Genomic DNA, 23556 nt, shown 5'->3' on the forward strand with positions numbered 1-23556 from the left:
GGCCATAGTCCCTAATTCGGGGTGACACCCATATCCTCAAATATTTAAAGGAAGTGGCGACCGGGATATCCCCCACCCGCTCTCCATCTGGTAATTTGACCTCATCTAAGGGCATCAGGGCGGATTTAGTCCAATTTATTTTCAGGCCGGAGAATTCCCCAAAACGAATCACTGTTTCCATAGTGTTCCTCAGGGACTGCTCCATATCCCCCAACAGAATCATTGTATCATCGGCGTAGAGCATCACCTTCTCCTGTCTATCTCCATAGCGGAAGCCTGTGATATCCCCATGATCTCTAATCTTGATAGCCAGTGGTTCTATTGCCAGGGCAAACAGCAGGGGGGACAAAGGGCACCGCTGCCGCATGCCCCGGCCTAAGGTAAATGAAAGTGACAGTCTACCAGCCTCCCTAATGACTGCTTGAGGGCAGTGATACAGCAAGCGCACCCAGGCAATGTATGCTTCACCAAAGCCAAATCGCTTCAATACCTCCCAAAGAAAGGCCATTCCACGCTGTCGAAGGCTTTCATAGTATCTAATGACAGAAGAGCCCTGTTTCCCTTATCAGCTTGGGATTGCATGTTAAGGAATAGCCTTCTCAGGTTTATCGCTGTGGACTTATTGGGCATAAATCCCGCCTGGTTCGGGTGTATAACTGAAGTGATTACCTTATTTAACCTAAGGGCAAGTATTTTGGCCAGTATTTGAATGTCCGACTGAAGTAACGATATTGGCCTATACGAGGCCGGATCTACGGGGTCCTTTCCCTGTTTTAAAATCAACACAATATGGGCTTGAGACATAGAAGGTGGAAGGACAGACTGTACCTTAGCTGCATTAAACACTTCCAACAATTTGGGTAGCAATACCTAAGAGTAGCTTTTGTAAATCTCCATGGGGATAACATCCCCCCAGGGGCTTTACAATTAGGAAACCTGCCACTGCCACTGCCACCTGCAGCTCCTCCAGGGATAATGGAGAATCTAACTCCTTACATTGAGAGGCTGAGAGCTGCAGGAAAGCTATTTCATCCAAGTACCTATACAGCTCCCCAGAGCTATGCACCGAGGCCGGGCGATACAATGCTTCATAAAACTCTGCTAATGTTTTTAGTATTAAATCAGGAGAGCATACCAACTGGCCCCCACTGGTTTGTATGGTACCAATAACTGGAGATTTCTGTTCTGAATTAGCAATTCTAGCCAAAAGACGGCCTGTTGTTTCCCCCTCCTCAAAAAAAGCTGTTTTGGAAAAAAACCTCTTCTTTTCCGCCATCGAGGCCAGGAGGTGCGCATAAGCTGATTGAGCCGCCTGCCAAGCCTACCTAGCGGAGTCAGTGGGATCCTGCACGTATTTCTCCTCCAGGGAATGGACCTGTACCTCTAGAGCTTCCCTAAGAGCTTCAGAACACTTTTTAACCTTGGTGACCTCGTTGCTCAGCAGCCTTCTCAAATAGAGTTTAAATTTCTCCCACTCTGCCAGAACAGCGGCTGAGGTAGGCTGGTGCTTGAAATAGTTCCGGATGCTCCCCTCTAGTTTCTCGGGGGATGTAAACAGCTGAAGCCAAAAGGCATTAAATTTCCAGGGTGCTTTGGGAAGTGTAGACGCCTTTGTCACAATAAGGTTTATTACCATATAGGAGTGGTCAGATACACACCTGGGTTTGTAAGAGATGTCAGAAACCGAGGGGAGCATAGCCAAGTTCCCAACAGCTAAATCTATCCTGGATAGCGACCCGTGGGATTTCGAAAAGCAGGAGAATTGTTTAATTGCAGCATTTCTGTGCCTCCATAGGTCTAACCATCCCAACTCCTGCAGTAGCCTAGCAAGTGGTGTAACCCTTTGCGGAGCCTGTAAACCCGGAAGCGGATGCTTGTCCAAACCGGGGTCCAGCCAACTATTAAAGTCCCCCACAATTAGCATAGGGAGGTTCGGCCTACCCGTCAAAAACTCCATGAGAAGCCAAAGCACCGTGCATCAAATGGAGGAGGTATATACACACAGGCCAAAATACAGTGCAAAATACCAATGCGACAGTGTAAAAACACAAATCTCCCCTCTGAATCTATTTTAGATGCATATTCCTGGTAATCCAGGGATCTGTGTATCACTACACTCACACCCCGAGAAAAAGAGGTGTGGGTGGAGTGATAGGCCCACCCTATCCATGCATATTTTAGGCAACTCTTAGTCTCCACAGTCAAGTGTGTTTCCTGTAAGCATATAATCGCAGGATAAAACTTTTTTAGACAAGTAAATATCATTGTACGCTTAAGGGGGGAGTTCATGTCCCTAACATTCCAAGAAATCAAAGAGGAAGATCCCACCATTGTAGAAGCAAAGACATCAACGAGCTGGGGCTTTCAGTATGCATCTGTACGGTAAATCCATGGAAGCAATGATAGGCATAATTGCAATGGGCTGTTGAATAGTCTAGGAGGCTAGTGTGCAAAACCGGGTAAGTCTCTGGACTGTAGATTGGTGTATACTGTAAACAACAACTAGGCACAACGGTGCCATCAAACTTTAGATCCAGTGTAGTAGGGTAATTCCATGTCGGGCACCCCCCACTGACGTCAGTGCCCGCCAGTATGGGGAAAAATAGTAGGAACATCCAAAACAACTTTGGCAACCGGGCAGAACTTTGCCTGGCAACGCAACCTAAAAATAGGCCAACTGATTGATCTCGCATTGCCAACGAAACAAAAAGATGTGTAGACAAAAAGAAAAGAAAATCACAGTTCTTTTTTCGCCCCAGCATTTCTTTAACCACTTCAGCCCCGGAAGGATTTACCCCCTTCCTGACCAGAGCACTTTTTACAATTTGGCACTGTGTCGCTTTAACTGCTAATGGCGCGGTCATGCAATGCTGTATCCAAACGAAATTTGTGTCCTTTTCTTCCCACAAATAGAGCTTTCTTTTGATGGTATTTGATCACCTCGGTTTTTATTTTTTGCGCTATAAACGGAAAAAGACCGAAAATTTTGAAAAAAAATGATATTTTCTACTTTTTGTTATAAAAAAAATCCAATAAACTCAATTTTAGTCATAAATTTAGGCCAAAATGTATTCGGCCACATGTCTTGGTAAAAAAAAAGTCAATAAGCGTATATTTATTGGTTTGCGCAAAAGTTATAGCGTCTACAAGCTAGGGTTCATTTTATGACTGCCTATGTCATTTCTTGAGGTGCTAAAATGGCAGGGCAGTACAAACCCCCCCAAATGACCCCATTTTGGAAAGTAGACACCCCAAGGAAATTGCTGAGAGGCATGTTGAGCCCATTGAATATTAATTTTTTTTGTCCCAAGTGATTGAATAATGACAAAAAAAATAAAAAATTACAAAAAGTTGTCACTAAATGATATATTGCTCACACAAGCCATGGGCATATGTGGAATTGCACCCCAAAATACATTTAGCTGCTTCTCCTGAGTACGGGGATACCACATGTGTGGGACTTTTTGGGAGCCTAGCCGCATACGGGGCCCCCTAAAAACCAATCACCGCCTTCAGGATTTCTAAGGGCGTAAATTTTTGATTTCACTCCTCACTACCTATCACAGTTTTGAAGGCCATAAAATGCCCAGATGGCACAAAATCCCCCAAATGACCCCATTTTGGAAAGTAGACACCCCAAGCTATTTGCTGAGAGGCATGTTGAGTCCATGGAATATTTTATATTTTGACACAAGTTGCGGGAAAGTGACACATTTTTTTTTTTTTTTTTGCACAAAGTTGTCACTAAATGATATATTGCTCACACAGGCCATGGGCATATGTGGAATTGCACCCCAAAATACATTTAGCTGCTTCTCCTGAGTATGGGGATACCACATGTGTGGGACTTTTTGGGAGCCTAGCCGCATACGGGGCCCAAAAACCAATCACCGCCTTCAGGATTTCTAAGGGTGTAAATTTTTGATTTCACTCTTCACTGCCTATCACAGTTTCGGAGGCCATGGAATGCCCAGGTGGCACAAACCCCCCCCAAATGACCCCATTTTGGAAAGTAGACACCCAAAGCTATTTGCTGAGAGGCATGGTGAGTATTTTTCAGCTCTCATTTGTTTTTGAAAATGAAGAAAGACAAGAAAAAACATTTTTTTTTTTCTTTTTTCAATTTTCAAAACTTTGTGACAAAAAGTGAGGTCTGCAAAATACTCACTATACCTCTCAGCAAATAGCTTGGGGTGTCTACTTTCCAAAATAGGGTCATTTGGGGGGTTTTGTGCCACCTGGGCATTCCATGGCCTCCGAAACTGTGATAGGCAGTGAAGAGTGAAATCAAAAATTTACGCCCTTAGAAAGCCTGAAGGCGGTGCTTGGTTTTCGGGGTCCCGTACGCGGCTAGGCTCCCAAAAAGTCTCACACATGTGGTATCCCCATACTCTGGAGAAGCAACAGAATGTATTTTGGGGTGTAATTTCACATATTCCCATGGCATGTTTGAGCAATATATCATTTAGTGACCACTTTGTGCAAAAAAAAAAAAAAAATTTCCCGCAACTTGTGTCACAATATAAAATATTCCATGGACTCGACATGCCTCTCAGCAAATAGCTTGGGGTGTCTTATGTCACACATCACCCACTCTTCTAACCACTTGAAGACAAAGCCCTTTCTGACAATTTTTGTTTACATTAAAAAATTATTTTTTTTTTGCAAGAAAATTACTTTGAACCCCCAAACATTATATATTTTTTAAAGCAAATGCCCTACAGATTAAAATGGTGGGTGTTACATTTTTTTTTTCACACAGTATTTGCGCAGCGATTTTTCAAACGCATTTTTTGGGAAAAAAACACACTTTTTAAAATATTAATGCACTTAAACACACTATATTGCCCAAATGTTTGATGAAATAAAAAAGATGATCTTAGGCCGAGTACATGGATACCAAACATGACATGCTTTAAAATTGCACACAAACGTGCAGTGGCAACAAAATAAATACATTTTTAAAAGCCTTTACAGGTTACCACTTTAGATTTACAGAGGAGGTCTACTGCTAAAATTACTGCCCTCGATCTGACCTTCGCGGTGATACCTCACATGCATGGTGCAATTGCTGTTTTATCTTATTTTTAAACTGTTCCTTTCATTTTTTTTTTTTTTTTTTTTTTTAATCATTTTTATTGTTATCTCAGGGAATGTAAATATCCCCTATGATAGCAATAGGTAGTGACAGGTACTCTTTTTTGAAAAAAATGGGGTCTATTAGACCCTAGATCTCTCCTCTGCCCTCAAAGCATCTGACCACACCAAGATCGGTGTGATAAAATGCTTTCCCAATTTCCCAATGGTGCTGTTTACATCCGGCGAAATCTAAGTCATGAAATGCTCGTAGCTTCCGGTTTCTTAGGCCATAGAGATGTTTGGAGCCACTCTGGTCTCTGATCAGCTCTATGGTCAGCTGGCTGAATCACCGGCTGCATTCTCAGGTTCCCTGTTGAGACAGGAGAGCCAGAGAAAAACACGGAAGACGGTGGGGGGGGGCATTCCCTCCCACTGCTTGTAAAAACAGTCTAGCGGCTAATTAGCCGCTAGGATTGCTTTTACGTGAAAGCCGACCGCTGGCTGAAAAGAATGATACCAAGATGATACCTAAACCTGCAGGCATCATTCTGGTATAACCACTCAAAGTCGTGAATTGCGTACCTGAAGACAAAAAAATGGTTAACAATAAAACACAGTAAACGGTAAAGTATAAAAAATTGCATACCTGAAAAGCAAACATGATAAAACATAATAACAATAAAACATTGCAGAATAGAATACAGTAAAAAAGAGCAGAATGATAGAGAGAAAATAGAAAGAGAGAGAGAGAACAATAAAACGACAACTATTTTTTTTTTTATTTTTTATTTTTTTTTATTTTTTTTTGTTTTGTTTTTTTACACTTTTTTTGTAACCAACTTTTATAACTGTAACCGGTTCTAGGTTCGGGTCTCTCAAAATGCAATGGCATCTTGGGAGACCCTGTGAAAGTGTGCCTAGTCTGCAATGCTGTACCCTACGCTAATACTCAACTAGTGTATGGTAGCGTTCAAAACATTCACCAATGCAAAGACCAGGATTGTCAGGACAGGAGGGACAATAATAGCGGGTGTCACGCCTATATACGCGCTTGCTGCAGACACAACATCTTTTTTGGGGGGTTCGTTGGGTAGGGGTACTCGGGAGGACATAAAGAAAATGCCTCTCATGCAGCCGACTGCATTTGGTTGGGGATGTGAATGGGGGAAGTACGGGCGCTGCAGAAGTGGTGGGTTCCCAATTAGGATTGGCGAATGCAGCAGGAAGGGCATTATGAGCACGACGGGCCTGTGTTTGTCTTCTTCTTGGTGGCAGCGGGACACTACTTGTGTTTGCCACCTCACCAGCTTGAACTGCATTTATGGGACTCGCCACGTCACCAAGTGTTACTGCAGTGCTGGTTTGACTATGACCGGGGTGTACTAGGCTGCTGGTGCTTGCCAGTTCCCCAAAATGCTACCAAAAAAACTGTTAGCGATCGCAGGGATCAGGCCTGACTCTGCGAACGCTGCATTTATGTGTTTAGTGTTTTGTAAGTGACAGTGATCGATTGATACTGCACTTGGGTGGGCTGGGCCAGGCGGAGGGGAAAAACGCAGGTGGTAGCAGGTATCTGGGCTGATCCCGCTAACACTGCATTTTTGGGAACCCTAAACTGCTGGGGACGCAAGTATAGATCTGATCGGATCAGATATTGATCCGTTCAGATACTATACCACTAAGGGAGGTGTACGGTGCGTGCGTGGGTCTTAGCGGTACTGGCGCTAACCTGACGCTGCCTGGGGCTGGTGCTTGCCAGTTCACCAAAATGCTACCAAAAAAACTGTTAGCGATCGCAGGGATCAGGCCTGACTCTGCGAACGCTGCAGTTATGCGTTTAGTGTTTTGTAAGTGACAGTGATCGATCGATACTGCACTTGGGTGGGCTGGGCCGGGCGGAGGGGCAAAACACAGGTGCTAGCAGGTATCTGGGCTGATCCCGCTAACACTGCGTTTTTGGGAACCCTAAATTGCTGGGGACGCTAGTATAGATCTGATCGGATCAGATATTGATCCGTTCAGATACTATACCACTAAGGGAGGCGTATGCTGCGTGTGTGGGTGTTATCGCTACTGGCGCTAACCTGACGCTGTCTGGGGCGACGCATATCGCCGCCGGGCGATCAGGGGGCTAAACCTTTATTCGGTAATAAACGGCGGGTGCCCTGACACTATAAAAAATAAACAAACTAACCAGCGTCACCCGTAACGGTTATACGCTGATCAGTGGTGAAAGGGTTAACTAGGGGGCAATCAAGGGGTTAAAACATTTATTAGGTAGTATATGGGGGTCCCTGACACTATAAAATGCTGACGGCGAACCTAAATATTTACCTCCCTAACTAGCGTCACCAGTGACACTAATACAGCGATCAGAAAAATGATCGCTTAGCGACACTGGCGAGGGGGGGTGATCAGGGGGTTAAAACTTTATTAGGGGGGGTATCCTAGACCTAAAGGGGGCTAACACTAACTGCCCTACCACACTAACTGTCACAAACTGACACCAATGCAGTTATCAGAAGAAAAAAAAACTGCTTGGTGTCAGTGTGATGGGGGGGGTGGGTGATTGGGGGGGGGATCGGGGGTGTATTGTGTGCCTGGCATGTTCTACTGTGTGTGTGTTGTGCACTCACATTACAGTCTTCTCTCCTCGGCGCTGGAACGGAAAATACCGAGCCGAGGAGAGTTAACATCATTTCCTCTGCCTCTGCGTACTGTACATGATCCCATGGCTGGGAGCGATCGGGAGGGGGGCCACAAATGGATGATCTTCCCCTCACCTCCGATCGCCGGGGGACAAATGCCGACCGCCTCGGGCACCGGGGGGGGTCCAATCGGACCCCCCGCCCGCGGGAGGCAGATCACGTACAGGTACGTGATTCTGCCTGCCCGTGCCATTCTGCCGACGTACATCGTCGTGAGGCGGTCGGCAAGTGGTTAAATGAAATATGTCCCCGGCATCCAAACAAGGGAAAGAACAGCCAAATATGCTGAAGGATGGCCATAAAGAAGACAGGTATAGGTAACTACCTAGCCATATGAAGAATTGCAGCATCCAGATCAGCAGTGTTACTAGGTGTCCTTGACTGCATGTCAGGGTCAGTCACCTTCTGCATCCGCCCGATGGTGCCGCAGGGCTTGTTCATTGTGATCCAACCATAGCGTTGCTTCTCTAGCTGCCTCAAAGAACTGTGCATGCCCGTCAGCCGTCACACGCAGTTTAGCCGGGTAAAGCATAGCATATGGTAATTGCAGGGCCCTCAGACGTTTCTTGACTTCCCCGAATTTTGCTCTACTTCTCTGCACCTCAGCAGAGAAGTCCGGATAGAAGGACACTCTGACGCCATTGAACTTGATGTTCGCCTTCTCACGTGCACAACGTAGTATAGCTTCCCTGTCCCGGTAGTGTAATAACTTTGCCAGCATTGACCTGGGAGGGGCCCCCTGTGGGCTCTCTCCACTGTGAAGAAGGGGGAAAATGCCTTGCGGTCAAAGAGCTCATTAAACCAATTCTCCACGAAGGTAGTGGGGTCTTTACCCTCGGATTTTTCGGGGAGCCCCACAATGCGAACGTTATTCCTGCGTAAACGATTTTCAGTGTCCTCAGCTCTGCTATACGTGTCTTGGGCCATGCGATGTGCTGCTCTGGCTTCTTGTGCAAGTGGAGGTAGTCTGTCTTCTATGTCACTCACTCTGCTTTCCACTGCTGTAGCTCTTTCTCTGACCTTTTGCAAGTCCTGTCTGAGAAATTACATCTCTTCTCTGACACCTCCCAACTGATCTTTCATGACATTGACTGCTACTGTGCACATATGAACTGCTTTCAGGATTTCATCTAATGTGGGTTGCTCCGGAGTCTCTGAAGTATCTTCTGGAGAGGGGGGAGAGGGAGGGCGAGCTTCATCCTCTCTAAAGAGGTTAGGTGTGCTAACTGTGTCCATATCCCAGTCTGCTTGTGCTGGCATGTCGGCCTCTCCCCCTCTGTGAACTGACCCCCCCGCATCCGCAGTCCCGGAGCCCTGTGTTTTCTGTGTATAGTATAGGATAGCTCTATACTGCTCCTTACCCGAAGACTTCAGGGTTTTCTTGCTACTGCTTTCTTTGAGCTTGTCTGCCGTCCGGGAAGCGTGTTGAGCCAGGGCTGCAGGCGCGGCGGCGCCATCTTGAGAGTCTGGTCCCACCATCTCCAACAGGCCTCGGCGGGTTTTCCCTCTTGTACAGAGGGCCGGCGGTGGGTCCGGAGGGTACTGGGACTCGGTAGCCAGCTGGGGGGCCGAAGAAAGCAGGATCAGGGAATCCGGGGAAGGATCAATGAGCGGATCAGGCAGGAGTGTGAGGAGTGCATCCTCTCACATGCCGGTCTTGGCCACGCCCTTCCAAGTCTATTTCTAAAGCTGTCCTCTGTTAGCTATGAGGGTGCTTCCTGTGATGTGTCATGAGGATAAACACAGCAGTTTTGGTACTGAAGCCCCCCATTTCCCTCCTGAAGACTGAGGAGAAGAATAAATTCAATACCTTCGCCATCTCCCCATCCTTTGTAACCAGATTTCCTTCCTCATTCATTATGGGGCCAATATGGACTGTCCTCCCTTTTTTATTGTTTATACACTTAAAGAATTTCTTGGAATTTTTTTTGCTCTCCTCCGCTATGTGTTTTTTGTGTTCTATCTTAGCTGCCCTAATTGCACCCTTACATTTCTTGTTGCATTCTTTGTAAAGTCTGAATGCTGATGATCCCTCAGCCTTGTATTTTTTGAAAGTTTTCTCCTTTGCTTTAATATGCATTTTTACATTGAAGTTAAGTCATCCAGGACTTTTGTTCGTTCTTTTAAATTTATTTCCCAATGGGATGCACTAGCTAATGCCCTTATTTAATATGCTCGTAAAGCAAACCCATCTCTCCTCCGTGTTCTTTGTTCCTAAGATTTCATCCCAATTTATATCTTCTAGCAAGGTTTGTAGTTTAGGGAAGTTGGCTCTTTTGAAATTCAGTGTCTTTGTATTGCCCTTATGTTTCCTATTTGTGTGATTTATACTGAAGCTAATTGATCTGTGATCGCTGTTGCATAAATTGCCTTTTGTTTCCACATCCGTGATCAGGTCTGTATTGCTGGTAATCAGTCTAGTTTGTTTCTAGTTGGTGCATCTACCATCTGACCCATTAAATTGTCCTGCAAGACATTTAGGAACTGGCCAACCCAATCTATGTCTGGATAATTAAAATCCCCCATTATGATGACACTTCCCATCCTTGCTGCTAATCCAAATTGTGATAGGAGTTCCGACTTCCCCTCCTCCCTCATGTTAGGGGGCCTATAGCATACTCCCAGTATTATTTTCCCCTTGGTTTCATCCCCTTGAATCTCTACCTATAAGGATTCCACCTCCTCCCTAGCTCCCTTAGTAATGTCATCTCTCACATTCACTTGTACATCATTCTTGATATACAGGCATACCTCTCCCCCTTTTTTACCCTTTCTGTCTCTGCAATAAAGAGAATACCCTTGAACGGTTGCCAGCCAATCATGAGAGCTGTTGAACCAAGTTCCTGAAATTCCCACAAAATCGAAATCCTCCTCGTACAAGAGTATCTCTAGCTCTCCCATCTTGTCCGCCAGGCTCCTGGCATTGGTGAACATGCCACGTAGTTTAGACCGGTCGCATACTGTCCTCCTTTTGGGTGTTCCAAGATTGCAAATAAGACTTGTTACTATACTTACCTTGGGTTTATGTGCTTTAGTCAACCTACCACTAATGCCCCCAATACTACCCTCTGGAATATTTTCTGCGCTGACTATCTCTACCTCTGGACCCTCCCCCCCATCGCCTCGCCTAGTTAAAAAACCCCTCTAACTTTTCGGTTATCTTCACTCCCAGCAGATCTGCACCCTTCTCATTTAGGTGCAGTCCGTCCTTTCTATAGAACTGGAGACCAGCTGAGACGTTGGCCCAGTTCTTTAGGAACCCAAACCCCTTCTTACTACACAGCTCCTCAGCCACTTGTTTACTTCCCTAATCTCCCTTTGCCTTTCTGATGTGGCTCGAGGTACCGGTAGTATTTCTAAGAATACTATCTTGGAGGTCCTTTTCCTCAATTTAGCTCCTAAGTCCCTAAAATCGTTCTTTAGAACACACCATCTGCCTCTGACTTTGTCATTGGGGCCAACTTGCACCATGATAGCCAGGTCTTCCCCAGCCCCTCCCAGTAATCTGTCCACCAGATCCGTGATGTGCCGAACCCGAGCACCCGGTAGACAGCATACAGTTCGGCACTACAGGTCTTTGTCACAGATTGCCCTCTCTGTCCTTCTAAGAATTGAGTCCCCTACCACCAGAATCTGTCTTTCCTTTCCCTTCGCTTCCCCCCCACTCTCACTGGAGGAGATCTTCCCCTGGCAGCTAGGGGAATCCCTCAGCTCCAGCAGTGCTGGTCCCTGACTGGTTTCACCAATGTCACTCATTGGAGCGTACTTATTGGGATGTTCCAGCCCAGGATCGGCCTCCCTGGCATCGGGTAAGGGTATAGATTTTGGGGGGGACCCCACGCCATTTTTTTTACATTTTGGAATTGAGTTTCCCTTAAAATCCATACCAGACCCAAAGTGCCTGGTATGGATTTTGGGGGGACCCCACGCTGTTTTGTTTTTTCTTTTTGTAGTTTTGGCGTGGATTTTTTCCTTGATTTTGTATCTATATTGCCGGAGCCCGGCAATACATTACAGCCACGAGCAATTTTAAATTACATTTTTTCCTTTGGAAATGTCATTTTGCTGCGGCACAGTAAAACACATGAGAAAGATGCGCCACTTTACAGGCAGACTAAGAGGATATCGTGCCCCCCAGGCACGATATTTAAAGGAATATTTCATTTTTATTGTTTCACTTTAAGCATGATTAAAATCACTGCTCCTGAAAAAACGCCCATTTTAAAAAAAAATGTTTGCATTGATACATGTCCCCTGGGGCAGTTCCCAGGTCCCCAAACACTTTTTATGGCAATAACTTGCATATAAGCCTTTAAAATGATTTGATTTTTAATGTTCATGTCCCATAGACTTTAAAGGTGTTCACACATTTTTGGTCTGTTCGCATGTTCTGGTGTGAACCGAACCAAGGGGGTAGTACTGACAGCCTATCTCATTTCTTGAGGCCCTAACATGTCAAGACAGTACAAATACCCCCCAAATTTCTCCTTTTTGGAAAGTAGACAGTCCAAGGTATTTGGTAAGAGGCAAGTTTTTTGAAGTTGTAATTTTTTCCCACAATTCTTTGGAAAATGAAGAAATTTAATTATTTTATTTTTTTCACAAAAATGTCATATTAACAATTTATTTCTCACACAGGGCATAGGCATATTTGCAACTACACCCCAAAACACATTCTGTTACTCGTCCTGAGTATGGCGATACCACATGTGTGAGACTTTTTCACAGCCTGGCCACATAGAGAAGCGCAACATATTATACACTTTTTGTTTACAAGTAAAAATCTGTATTTTTGCTAGAAAATTATTTATAACCCCCAAACATTATATATTTTTGTAGCAGAGGCCCTAGAGAATAAAATGGTGGGTTTCAAATTTTATGTCACACGGTTTTTTGCACAGCAGTTTTTCAAACGCAATTTTACACACTAACGTATAAATACATTTTAACGAATATAGAATACCCAAATTTTTGGTAAAATATTAAATATTGTATTGCGCCGGGTAAATAGATACCAAACATATCACGCTTTAAAATTGCATACTCTTGTGAAAATGGTGACCAAACTTCGGTATTTAAAGATCTCCATAGGCGACACTTTATAAGCCTTTATTGGTTACCAGTTTTGTTACACAGGAGGTCTGTTGCTAGAATTATTGCTCTCGCTCTGATGTTCACCACAAAACCTCACATGTGTGGTGCGATCGCTGTTTATGTATGTGCAGGGGCGGACTGATCATTCGGGCACTCGGGGCACTGTCCGAGGGCCCCATGCCACTAAGGGGCCCCATCAGGGTTGCCAGCCTCAGTAAAGCCAGGAACAGTATGTAAAAATCTGTGTTTTTTAAAAAATCCCAAGATTATAGCTGCCTCTCCAGTACCTTTTCAGTGTGCGTATATGTATTCTGTGTGTGTATACTGTGTGTGTATATTGTGTGCCTGTGTGTGTATACTGTATGTGTGCGTGTGTATACTGTGTGGCCCCATAATCTATTGCCCGGGGGCCCCATAATCTCCTCCTATGGCCCGGGGGCCCCATGAGTTGTCAGTCCGCCCTTGTGTATGTGTACATATGGGGGAGCTTTAAATGTTTTATTTATTTATTGGTGAGACACTGGTACACTGACAGATGTTTTTGTGCACTTGTACACTGACAGATGTTGATCGTCCATCGGCGAACACTGGCAGATGTTGATGTCACAATGGAATACTATTGCTGTTTTGTGCACTGGTACAGATGTGATGGAGCACTGGTGCAGATGTTCATGGGGTCACTGACAGATGTTTTGTGCACTGGTACAGATGTGATGGGGACACTGATAGATGTTTTGTGAACTGGTTGTAAAAACATTTCTTACTCACTGAGCTGTCACAGAGCTTGCAGATTCCCCTGCTCCCCACCCCCCACACTGAGCTCAGAGGGAAGAACACTCACAGAGATACGTGTCTCTGTGAATGTGAATGCTGTGATTGGACACAGCCGTCACGTGATGGGGATGGCCAATCACAGCGCCCATATCTCGTCTTATCTGTGTCCTGTGGTCACAGCCATCACGGCATTGCGCCGAAGCTCGGCCTCGCGGCCACAAGTGGGCACCTGTTCTGAGGGGGGTTCCTTAAAGTCAACTCACCTGGCCGTTTATGTGCAGTGGCTGGGTGGGAAGAAGTTAATAAAGTACATAAATGTATTAATTTAATAAAATTTCCCCCCCAGTGATTTGCAGAAACCTTTTAATCTTTTAATGATATTTACCGAAAGTTTTGAAAAGTAGAGGTGGATTATTGCATTTTATACCAAACAGATAGTCTGTATGCTGTTTCACCTTGCATTGACAGACCGCAGCAAATCGGCAATGTTTTTGGAGTTTTGGCCAGTAGTCTGTTAATCAGTGAGAGTAAAACTGAAAAGAATAGAGATAATTTGGTGCTACTGACTGCTTTCTCATAGCATAGGCATTAATATAGAGAACCTCAGAAATGTGCTAAATGAAAGATATGAGTGTCTGTTGAAGAGAAGCTCTTCCATGGTTGGTTTGTTTTATTTATTTAACTGTGCAGTTCCTTGTATATACAGTGGGGAAAATAGTTAATTGATCCCCTGCAGATTTTGTAAGTTTGCCCACTTACAAAGAAGCAAAGGGTCTATAATTTTTATCATAGGTATATTTTGAAAGACAGAATATCAACCAAAAATCCAGAAAAAAAACGCAATACAAATGTTATAGATTGACTTGCAGTTCAGTCAGTAGTATAAGTATTTGATCCCCAAGCAAAACATGCCTTAGTACTTGGTGGAGAAACCCTTGTTGGCAAGCAAAGTGGTAAGACGTTTCTTTTAGTTGGTTACCACGTTTGCATACATCTCAGTAGGGATTTTGGTCTACTCTTCTTTACAGATCTTCTCTAAATCCTTAAAGTGGATGTAAACCCGAATTTTTTTTTTTTTTTTTTGTATGTTATAATGTAGAGTATAAGATTTCCTATCATTTGAGCCCAGTCTTGCCACAAAGAGTTAATCCAGCTCTGAGCAATCCTCTTTTATTGTTCAGTGAGATAAAACTTGACAAACAGAGAAAAACTTTGTCAAATCCTCCCCCTTGCTGTGAGTGACAGGTGATTTACATATCTCGTGCACTAGCCTAAGACATGCAGTATTTTTTAATTCCCACCCCCACTCCTTTTTTCAGCAGCTCTGCAAGGATTGGCTGTTTCACACCTCAGCATGATTTGGCATGCTGAAGTCATGTGGTTACTTTCCTGTCTTTTCACTGGATGTTAGAGATCATAGCAGAAGTTCAGTGTAAGAAATACACAGGAGAAAATGCATGTTGACAAGGGGAGTGTAGAGGTGGGCGGGGAGTCTACTGACATCACAACTCCACCCACCGAGCTCCAAACAACAGACCCGCCCACAGAATCTGCAGTTTTTCGGGTCTCATAACAGACAGAGGGGAGACATTTGACAGGTAAAGATACATGCAGGAGGCATATATATCCTTATAGATAACCCCTATGGCAGTAGTTTAGAAAGGATGACATTGGGTTTACATCCACTTTAAGGTTTCTTGGCTGTCACTTGGCAACTCAGAGTTTCAGCTTCCTCCATACATTTTCTATTGGATTAACCACTTGCCGCCCGCCATATAGCAAAATGACGGCTGCAAAGTGGTTTCAATACCCTGACTGGGCGTCATATGACGTCCTCAGGATATTAAGCCACTGCGCACCCCCGGGGGCGCATCGCAGCGATCGTTGTTGCGGGGTGTCAGTCTGACACACCGCAACTCTGATCTAGGTAAAGAGTCTCTGGCGGAGACTCTTTACCACGTGATCAGCCGTGTCCAATCACAGCTGATCACGATGTAAATAGGAAGAGCCGTGATCGGCTTTTTCTCACTCGCGGCTGACAGACGCGAGTAGAGGAGAGCCGATCGGCTGCTCTCCTGACGGGGGGGGATCTGTGCTGATTGTTTATCAGCACAGCCCCCCCTCGGATCCCACCCAGGACCACCACGGAAGCCGCCCAGGACCACCAGGATGGCCATCCACACTGGACCACCAGGTATGCCCCCTAGACCCCCAGGGAAATACTAATCTGTGCCCAGGCAGCTGCCAATCAATGCCTAGGCAGCTGCCAATCAGTGCCCACTCACAATGCCTACCACTGCCAGTGCCACCAGGGATGCCTATCAGTGCCGCGTATCAGTGCCCAGCAGTGCCACCTATCAGTGCCCAGCAGTGCCACCCATAAGAACCCATCTTTGCAGCCTTTTAGTGCCCATCAGTGTCGCCTATCAGTGCCACCCATGAGTGCCCATCAAAGCCGCCTATCAATGCCCATCAGTGCTGCATATCAGTGCCGCCTACCAGTGCCCATTGTCAGTGCCCGCTCATTGGTGCCACCTCATCGGTGCCATCTTATCAGTGCCCATCAGTGAAAGAGAAAACTTACTTATTTACAACATTTTTTAACAGAAACAAAAGCAAAACTTTTATTTTTTTCAAAATTTTCAGTCTTTTTTTATTTGTTTAGCAAAAAATAAAAACCGCAGAGGTGATCAAATACCACCAAAAGAAAGCTCTATTTGTGGGAACAAAATGATAAAAATTTAGTTTGGGTACAGTGTTGTATGACCGCACAATTGTCATTCAAACTGCGACAGCACTGAAAGCTGAAAATTGGTCTGGGCAGGAAGGTGTATAAGTGCCCTGCATTGACGTGGTTAAGGTCTGGAGACTGGCTAGGCCACTCTATGACCTTAATGTGCTTCTTCTTAAACCACTCCTTTGTTGCCTTGGCGGTATGTTTTGGGCCATAGTCATGGTGGAAGACCCATCCACAACCCATCTTCAGTGTTCTGGCTGAGGGAAGAAAGTTCTTATCCATGATTTTACAATACATGGCCCCGTCTATTGGCCCCTCAATACGGCAAAGTCAGCCTGTACCTTTAGCAGAGAAACAGCCCCAAAGCATAATGTTTTCACCTCCAAACACAGCGAATCCAGTTAATGACAAGATCTCAATTGTGGTCTCATCTGACCACAGCTCTATCTCCCAATCCTTCTCTGAATCAGTTAGATGTTCATTGGCAAGCTTCAGACAGGCCTGTACATGTGCCTTCTTGAGGAGGGGGACCTTGCGGGCGCTGCAGAATTTCAATCTATGGCAGCGTATTGTGTTACCAATGGTTTGTTTGGTGACTATGGTCCCAACTGTCTTGAGATCATTCACAAGCTCCTGCCATGTAGTTCTGGGCTGATCCCTCACTTTTCTCATGATCATCCTTGCCTCATGAGGCAAAATCTCGCATGGAGCTCCAGACCAGATGGTTATTTTGTATTTCTTTGATTTGCGAATAATCGCTCCAATAGTTGTCTCCTTCTCACCAAGCTTCTTGCTGATGGTCTTGTAACCCATTCCAGCCTTGTGCAGGTCTACAATCTTGTCCCTGACATCCTTTGACAGCTCTTTGGTCTTGCCTATGATGGTGAGGTTTGAATAGAAGAGAGATTCTGTGGACAGGTGTCTTGTATACACATTTGTTGTCGTTAGGAGCACCTTATTAAATTGACAGTACTATTCTGTGTACTACATGAGCACATGCTGTAGCCAATCCGTGGGAGCCGGAAATATTGGTTGGTAGGGGATCAAATACTTATTTTTATCACTGAACTGCAACTCAATTTATAACATTTGTATTATGTGTTTTTTCCTGGATTTTTGGTTGATATTCTGTCTCTGTCATTTAAAATACACCTATGATAACAATTATAGACCCTTCATTTCTTTGTAAGTGGACTTCTGCAGGGGAGGGGATCAAATAAATATTTTCCCCACTGTGTATATATGTATATGTATGTATGTATATATATATATATATATATATATATATATATATATATATATATATATATACACCGTACTTATCGGCGTATAACACGTACCCCAAGTTTAGGAGGGAATTTTAAGGAAAAAAACTTTTAGGAGGAAAGTTTAAGGAAAAAAACTTACATTTAAATGCCCATCAATGCAGCCTTATCAGTGTCCATCTGCAGCCTTGTCAGTGTCATTGAAGCCTTGTCAGTGTCATTGAAGCCTTGTCAGTGTCATTGAAGCCTTGTCAGTGCAGCCTTGCCCCAGTGCAGCCTTGCCCCAGTGCAGCCTTGCCCCAGTGCAGCCTTGTCAGTGCAGCCTTGTCAGTGCAGCCTTGTCAGTGCAGCCTTGTCAGTGCAGCCTTGCCCCAGTGCAGCCTTGCCCCAGTGTAGCCTTACCCCAGTGCAGCCTTCCCTAGTGTCCATTGCAGCCTTGTTAAGATTTAAATATGGCGCCACGGAGATCGCAGGGACTCGGCGGAGCAGAGCGAGCGCCGCCGAGATTGCAGGGACTGGGCGGAGCCAAGATACACATAGCCGAGTGTACTCGGCTCTTCTCGGCTCTGCTCACAGTCACGCCCAGTCCCGCCCTATGAGGAACATAACACAGGTCCAATGGCGGGACTGTGAGCAGAGCCGAGTACACTCTGCTATGTGTATCTCGGCGCGATCGCTCCGCTCCGCTCACCATCAGCGTAAATCGGCGTATAACACACACCCACAATTTTCCCCTGATTTTAAAAAAAAGTGCGTGTTATACGCCGATAAATACAGTATATTCTTATAAATCATAAGCAAATCATGCAATAGAGCATGCATTGCTTATCTAATTATAAAGATGCTAGCTACCTGTCTGTAAAGGTCGATAGATGGAAATTTAAAGGCAGCCTAAAGCAGGTCCATGCAGCTTAGAAGGTCAAATGCACTTGTGAACAAACTAAACGATCTCTGAAACATCTCAAACTGACCTCAAATGAAAGCAGAATACACTAAAAAGCAATCTGCATGTTGACACAAGCTCAAATCTCATCAGCAGAGACCTTTATTCTGACCCACTTGGTTCAATATCCAGTGGCCCAACCCAGATGAGCAAATCTGAGGTTTTGATCAGTCAGGCAGCTATAATTTTTCAAAAAGTTCAGTGGCTGTCTTAGTGTTTCTCTTATGACAGCTTTCTTTTCAAAGCCTGCTCTCCAAATAGATTGACCAATAAAATCATGTGCTTGGATTGCAAACATTCTCAACTCTTCTTGTGTCTAAATTGAAAAATGTTCTTCTGTGTCTTCTAATTAACTGCAACCAATGATATTTTTTCTCTCCTAGATGTAATCTTTCCTTTTCCTTTCCTTTTCCTTTTTCCCTTTCCCTTTTCCCTTTCCTTTCCTTTCCTTTCCTTTCTTCCGTAGCCTTCAGTCATTCTACTTTGTTTTACCTTAGATATTTACTGTCTCTGTAACACTGGATTAAACTTCATTGTTCAAGTTTTTCCCTATTTCTTCCCACCACATTATATCTTCTCTTCCACCAAGGTGAGGTATACTTAAATGGTATCGTTAAGCATCAGGAATCCCAATGCAGTTAATGGGATTTTTCAGAGTGAGGTTTAAGGCCACAATTCTTTCTAATGCTGATTTTATTATTGGCAACACTTTTTGGTCGATTCATGTCAACTGTTCTCTGATCTTTAATCTGACATGGCAAGCATTTCAATAAACTAAATTTCACATAGTTTTTCATGCACCTTGTTGAAAGTGAAAACCTCCTTTAACATAAATATCATCTAGTAAGGTTTAGCCTGTAATTCTGCCGCAGCTTGGTAGTCATTGATTACAGATACCTTTTTAATCTTCCTGCAGAAACCTTGGACCCGTTCTGAGCAGAACTATTGCCCAACTTTACTGCACTAAGGAAGCATTGTCCTGATGTACCCTAATGGAACAACACCACGTTCACTGTATCACATTACAGGATGCCTTCACAGAGTAATTAGAGATAACAGAGCGGTATCCATATTTTCTTGCAAGGAAAGAGGTCAAATGTTTATTATCCATAATAGTTATCAAATAAAATAATGTAGTGGGTCTGCTATTTCTGTTACAAACTGTGTAATTCTGCAATTGTGTGAAAGAATATGTTGTCACACATGTAATCGCATTTACTATTTAGCATATGTAAATTAAAAGCATAGTTTGCCTTTACCAAAAACTCCCTTTGCACATAGGAGGTGCCTGTAGATAAATGAAACTGTACAGCTCAGACTAAGCCCTTGCTCTAGGTGTAGGCCATTTACGTATCTCGTGAAGCTTGACTAAAAAACCCCCAGAGATCGCATCATCCCATCCTGCCTTGTTGCTAGTACATGGCTAAGATATTCCAAGCTCTTACTAATCACCTCTACCATCACAGGAGCGAGCTCACAAACACTGAGCTCAGAGCTTCTGTGTCAGGAGGGAGAGAGCACATGTGAGGGGGTTTGAATCCAAGAAAGAGCTTGTTCCTGTGATGGTGAAGTTGAACAATAAATGTGGGAGTCTCATAGTAATCTCCTAGTAATAAGGCAGGGCAGGATGATGCAATCTTTGAGAGATTTTCCGTCAGGGTTCGGGAGGTATGAAAATGACCACCATACACCAAAAGCAGGGTAATTCTTCAACTTTAAACAAAGCTGTTTTTTGTTTTTTTATCTACTTGTGCCCCTTACCTGCATAGGCAGTTTTTGTTGGCAAATGTGAACTATGCCTTTAAGCCTGAAGGAAAGAATAATAATGTGCTGTGATCTTTAAACATGTCATGTTGTGCAGAACATTTCAACAAATTTTTTCCTGACTCCCAAATGACTGTAAATGGAAACCTTTTCTACTGTGATTCATCAATGCCTTTTTTGCTTTGGACTCCAATTCCAAAATGTCTTCCAGTGACCAGCTACCAAGGCAATGTTTGTTGGACATGGACTACCTCATCAAATATTGAAAACAAAATTAATCTCCCCTTTTGTGTTCAATGCAGGCTTTGTGTTTTTTAAAACCTATTACTTGGAATCATGTATTTTGTACAAAATATGCATTATCTGAGTTTGATAAATGAATAATAATAAAATTAATTTTGTAGAAAACATTTGTCTCATAACTTTTATTGCAATGCTACCAAAAATGTTCCAGCATCAATGAAAATAAAGTAAAAATAAAGAATTGATCTTCAACCATATACAAGCACTTACATTATGTTTAGACTTTATTGGTCTATTGTAAGATTCAAAAGTTACATTTTATGAAAGCACTCCAAATAGTTCACAATGTATGTATGTGAAAGAAGTCATGTATGCACAGAAAATTAGATGAAACCTTTCCTTTTCCTACAGTATATTTAAGCATCATATCTCAGCACACTAATACTGTGCTGAAAATGTATTTTGATGTGCACATGTGCATCTCAATGTACATTCATTAGAAGATTGGGAACAGGCAAGTATGGTTGTTTTATTGCAGAAGAGACATGTCTCTTCAGCAAAAAACAGCTATATAAATATATATATATATACACACACACACAATCACACGCCTATAATAAATGCACATCAACACAAATCAATTTCAATAGCAATACATATACTAAACCTGAAAAACATAGTATATATAGCTTTGGGGAAAGTCCAGTAAATTTCTCCTGTTCCCTGAAAATGCTTTTTGATGGCAAAATCGCATTGGGTGGGGCTTGACCGGTGACATCATCACGCCTGTCTGGTCGATGGTGGCGATGCGTTTTTATCTGCCGTTTATCTACCTCTGTAAGTACCTGTCTTATTTTAAATAAAAATGTTATAGTGGTTTAACACTATGTGCAGCCTGTGTTCCTTCCTATAAATGATGATGCTGACCTTTGGAGTCACGGAAGTGTACAAGTGGGTAGTTTTGTTGTGAATACTGGTGGATGTCTAGAAGCTTGTTATCTATGTGCTCATTTGATCTCTTTTAAAGGGATCAATACTATCTGGTCAGAGACCATTTTTTACTGGTGATGGAGGGCACAAGGTAGCCGTCTCTAAGTTTATTAACTTCACCGGTGGATGGTGTCATATTCTATTTAATTGGGCCATTTGTTGCTTTTCATCTTGTTGGGATATTTGTTGTTTCTTATTAAGTAAATGCATGCTAAAGAAATTTATATCGCTGGAATCTAAATGTATTTTTCACCTTTTAGTATATGTATTGCGGTTGAAATTGATTTGTGTTGACTTCTTATTATGTGTATATAGATTATTTTGACACCTGGTATTCGGATGGTTAGTGAGTGCAGCTCGGAACACAAATTTTCAAAATTTAATCTTAGCCACCCCTACTCTGCGCTCGGGCTGTGGGATCAAAATGTATGTGTAGCAAGTGAAATTATAAGTTTCGAGTAGGGTGAGAAACCATCACTGCGGGTGCGTGCTTCCTGGTCTATGCACATTATGATTGGCCACTGGTGCAGATGTGGACTGTTTTGCAAGTATTGTGTTTTAGCCTTGTGAGTAGTTTTAATCTTTTATTTAATCTTTTATTAAAGTAGTATGTTTTTTTTACGGGATTACACTATTGGAATCTTTTCTTGCTTTTTGCATAACCATCATTGTAGAGTTTACAGCACAATGAAAGGCTTGAAACTGGGGGACTGGACAAATTAGTCTGAGCGCAACATTAAGGTATAAAGCGCAATTTGCCAATCTGTAATAAGATTAATAAAATATTTGTGGTGAGTTCCTGCCTGTTTGGGAGCGGTGGAGCATTGAAACACTGGTGTGGAGTTTGGAGGAGTGTTTGGGTTTCACCATATTGAGATGTTGATTCTGGACACAAGAGGCTGTTATTTCATGTTTAAAAATTGGTGTCTTCATCTTAACTTGGAACTAGGTGTTTTTTTGCTTTGTTTTTTGAGTTATTTTTGTTATGTAGTATCACAGTGCTACTTTTTGGATTGTTGTATGTGAAATATTCTTTTGGCTGTAGTAATTATAATAAAGAAATTAAATTAAATTAATATTAATATTCTGCACACATGCACTTCTCACTGAGCAGTTGCGTACACACAACAGCTTTTACAGATTATAGGACTTTGAGTAAAACAACCCAATGGTTTTTTTAAATAATCCAAAGAACTTTAATGTGGAAAACCTGTGTTTACTCCCTGTTTAAGTGGATGGGGACTAAGGAGATTGAAATGCAGAAGCTGAGCTTAAAACACATTGGACATTTAAAGTCATAGTGCTCTACAAAACACTGACACAGTTAAAGTGTAAGTAAACCCCCCCTATCGTTTGCAGTCAAGGAAGCTGCCATCTTTGCCTCTGTTTAATCTACAACTGCCATGATGCTTCACATGTGATCAGTTATGACACAAGCCATTGGATGGTTTGACAGTTTGGTTGAGAGCACAACCAATGGCAGTGTTACATTTCCGGCACGTCACAGAAATGAAACTGTTTTATGGATGGGTTTACTTGCGCTTTAAGCAGCATTCATTGTGGCACTCCTAGGCCAGTCACCATAGTAATGGAATCTTTGCAGTGTGATGTTCAAAGTTGCTAATTCTATAGTTGCATTGAAACTGAGTTCTGAGGTAATGTGAAAATCTGGAAGAGCCTAAGTGTTATAGTATCGTAACAGGGAACATGCAAGCCCCTGTAGAATTCAGCCCTGTACACACTAGCTGAAATCAGCTGGTACAGTAGATACCGGCCGACATTCGGCCCGTGTGTACAGGTCCTTTTTGACAGATGAGAAAATACCAGATCCCTTGGGATGGAGCACCCCCCCCCCCCCCCCGCCATTACCTCTTAATAGTGTCCACCTGTGATATAGGCAGAGTCCTTTAGTTCTCCCATATAGAGGAGTGTATTTCACCCATGGTTCAGAGGAGCAGG

The 23556-nt window shown here is 43.4% G+C and overlaps 1 protein-coding gene across 8 annotated transcripts in view; it reads left to right on the forward strand.

Annotated features, from left to right (window-relative positions):
* The window catches only part of MUS81 (MUS81 structure-specific endonuclease subunit), a 293609-nt gene extending 272837 nt beyond the window's left edge, over positions 1–20772 (forward strand). For all 8 annotated transcript variants that reach the window (XM_073605255.1, XM_073605253.1, XM_073605252.1 and 5 more), the window contains one exon: positions 19517–20772. In XM_073605255.1, the coding sequence (XP_073461356.1) occupies positions 19517–19583 (67 nt within the window). In that variant the 3' untranslated portion in view covers positions 19584–20772. The remainder of the gene's footprint in view (positions 1–19516) is intronic.
* The last annotated feature ends 2784 nt before the right edge of the window (positions 20773–23556 follow it).

The sequence above is a fragment of the Aquarana catesbeiana genome, linkage group LG11 (genome assembly GCF_042186555.1).
Source record: "Aquarana catesbeiana isolate 2022-GZ linkage group LG11, ASM4218655v1, whole genome shotgun sequence".
In the NCBI taxonomy this organism is placed as follows: Eukaryota; Metazoa; Chordata; class Amphibia; order Anura; family Ranidae; genus Aquarana; species Aquarana catesbeiana.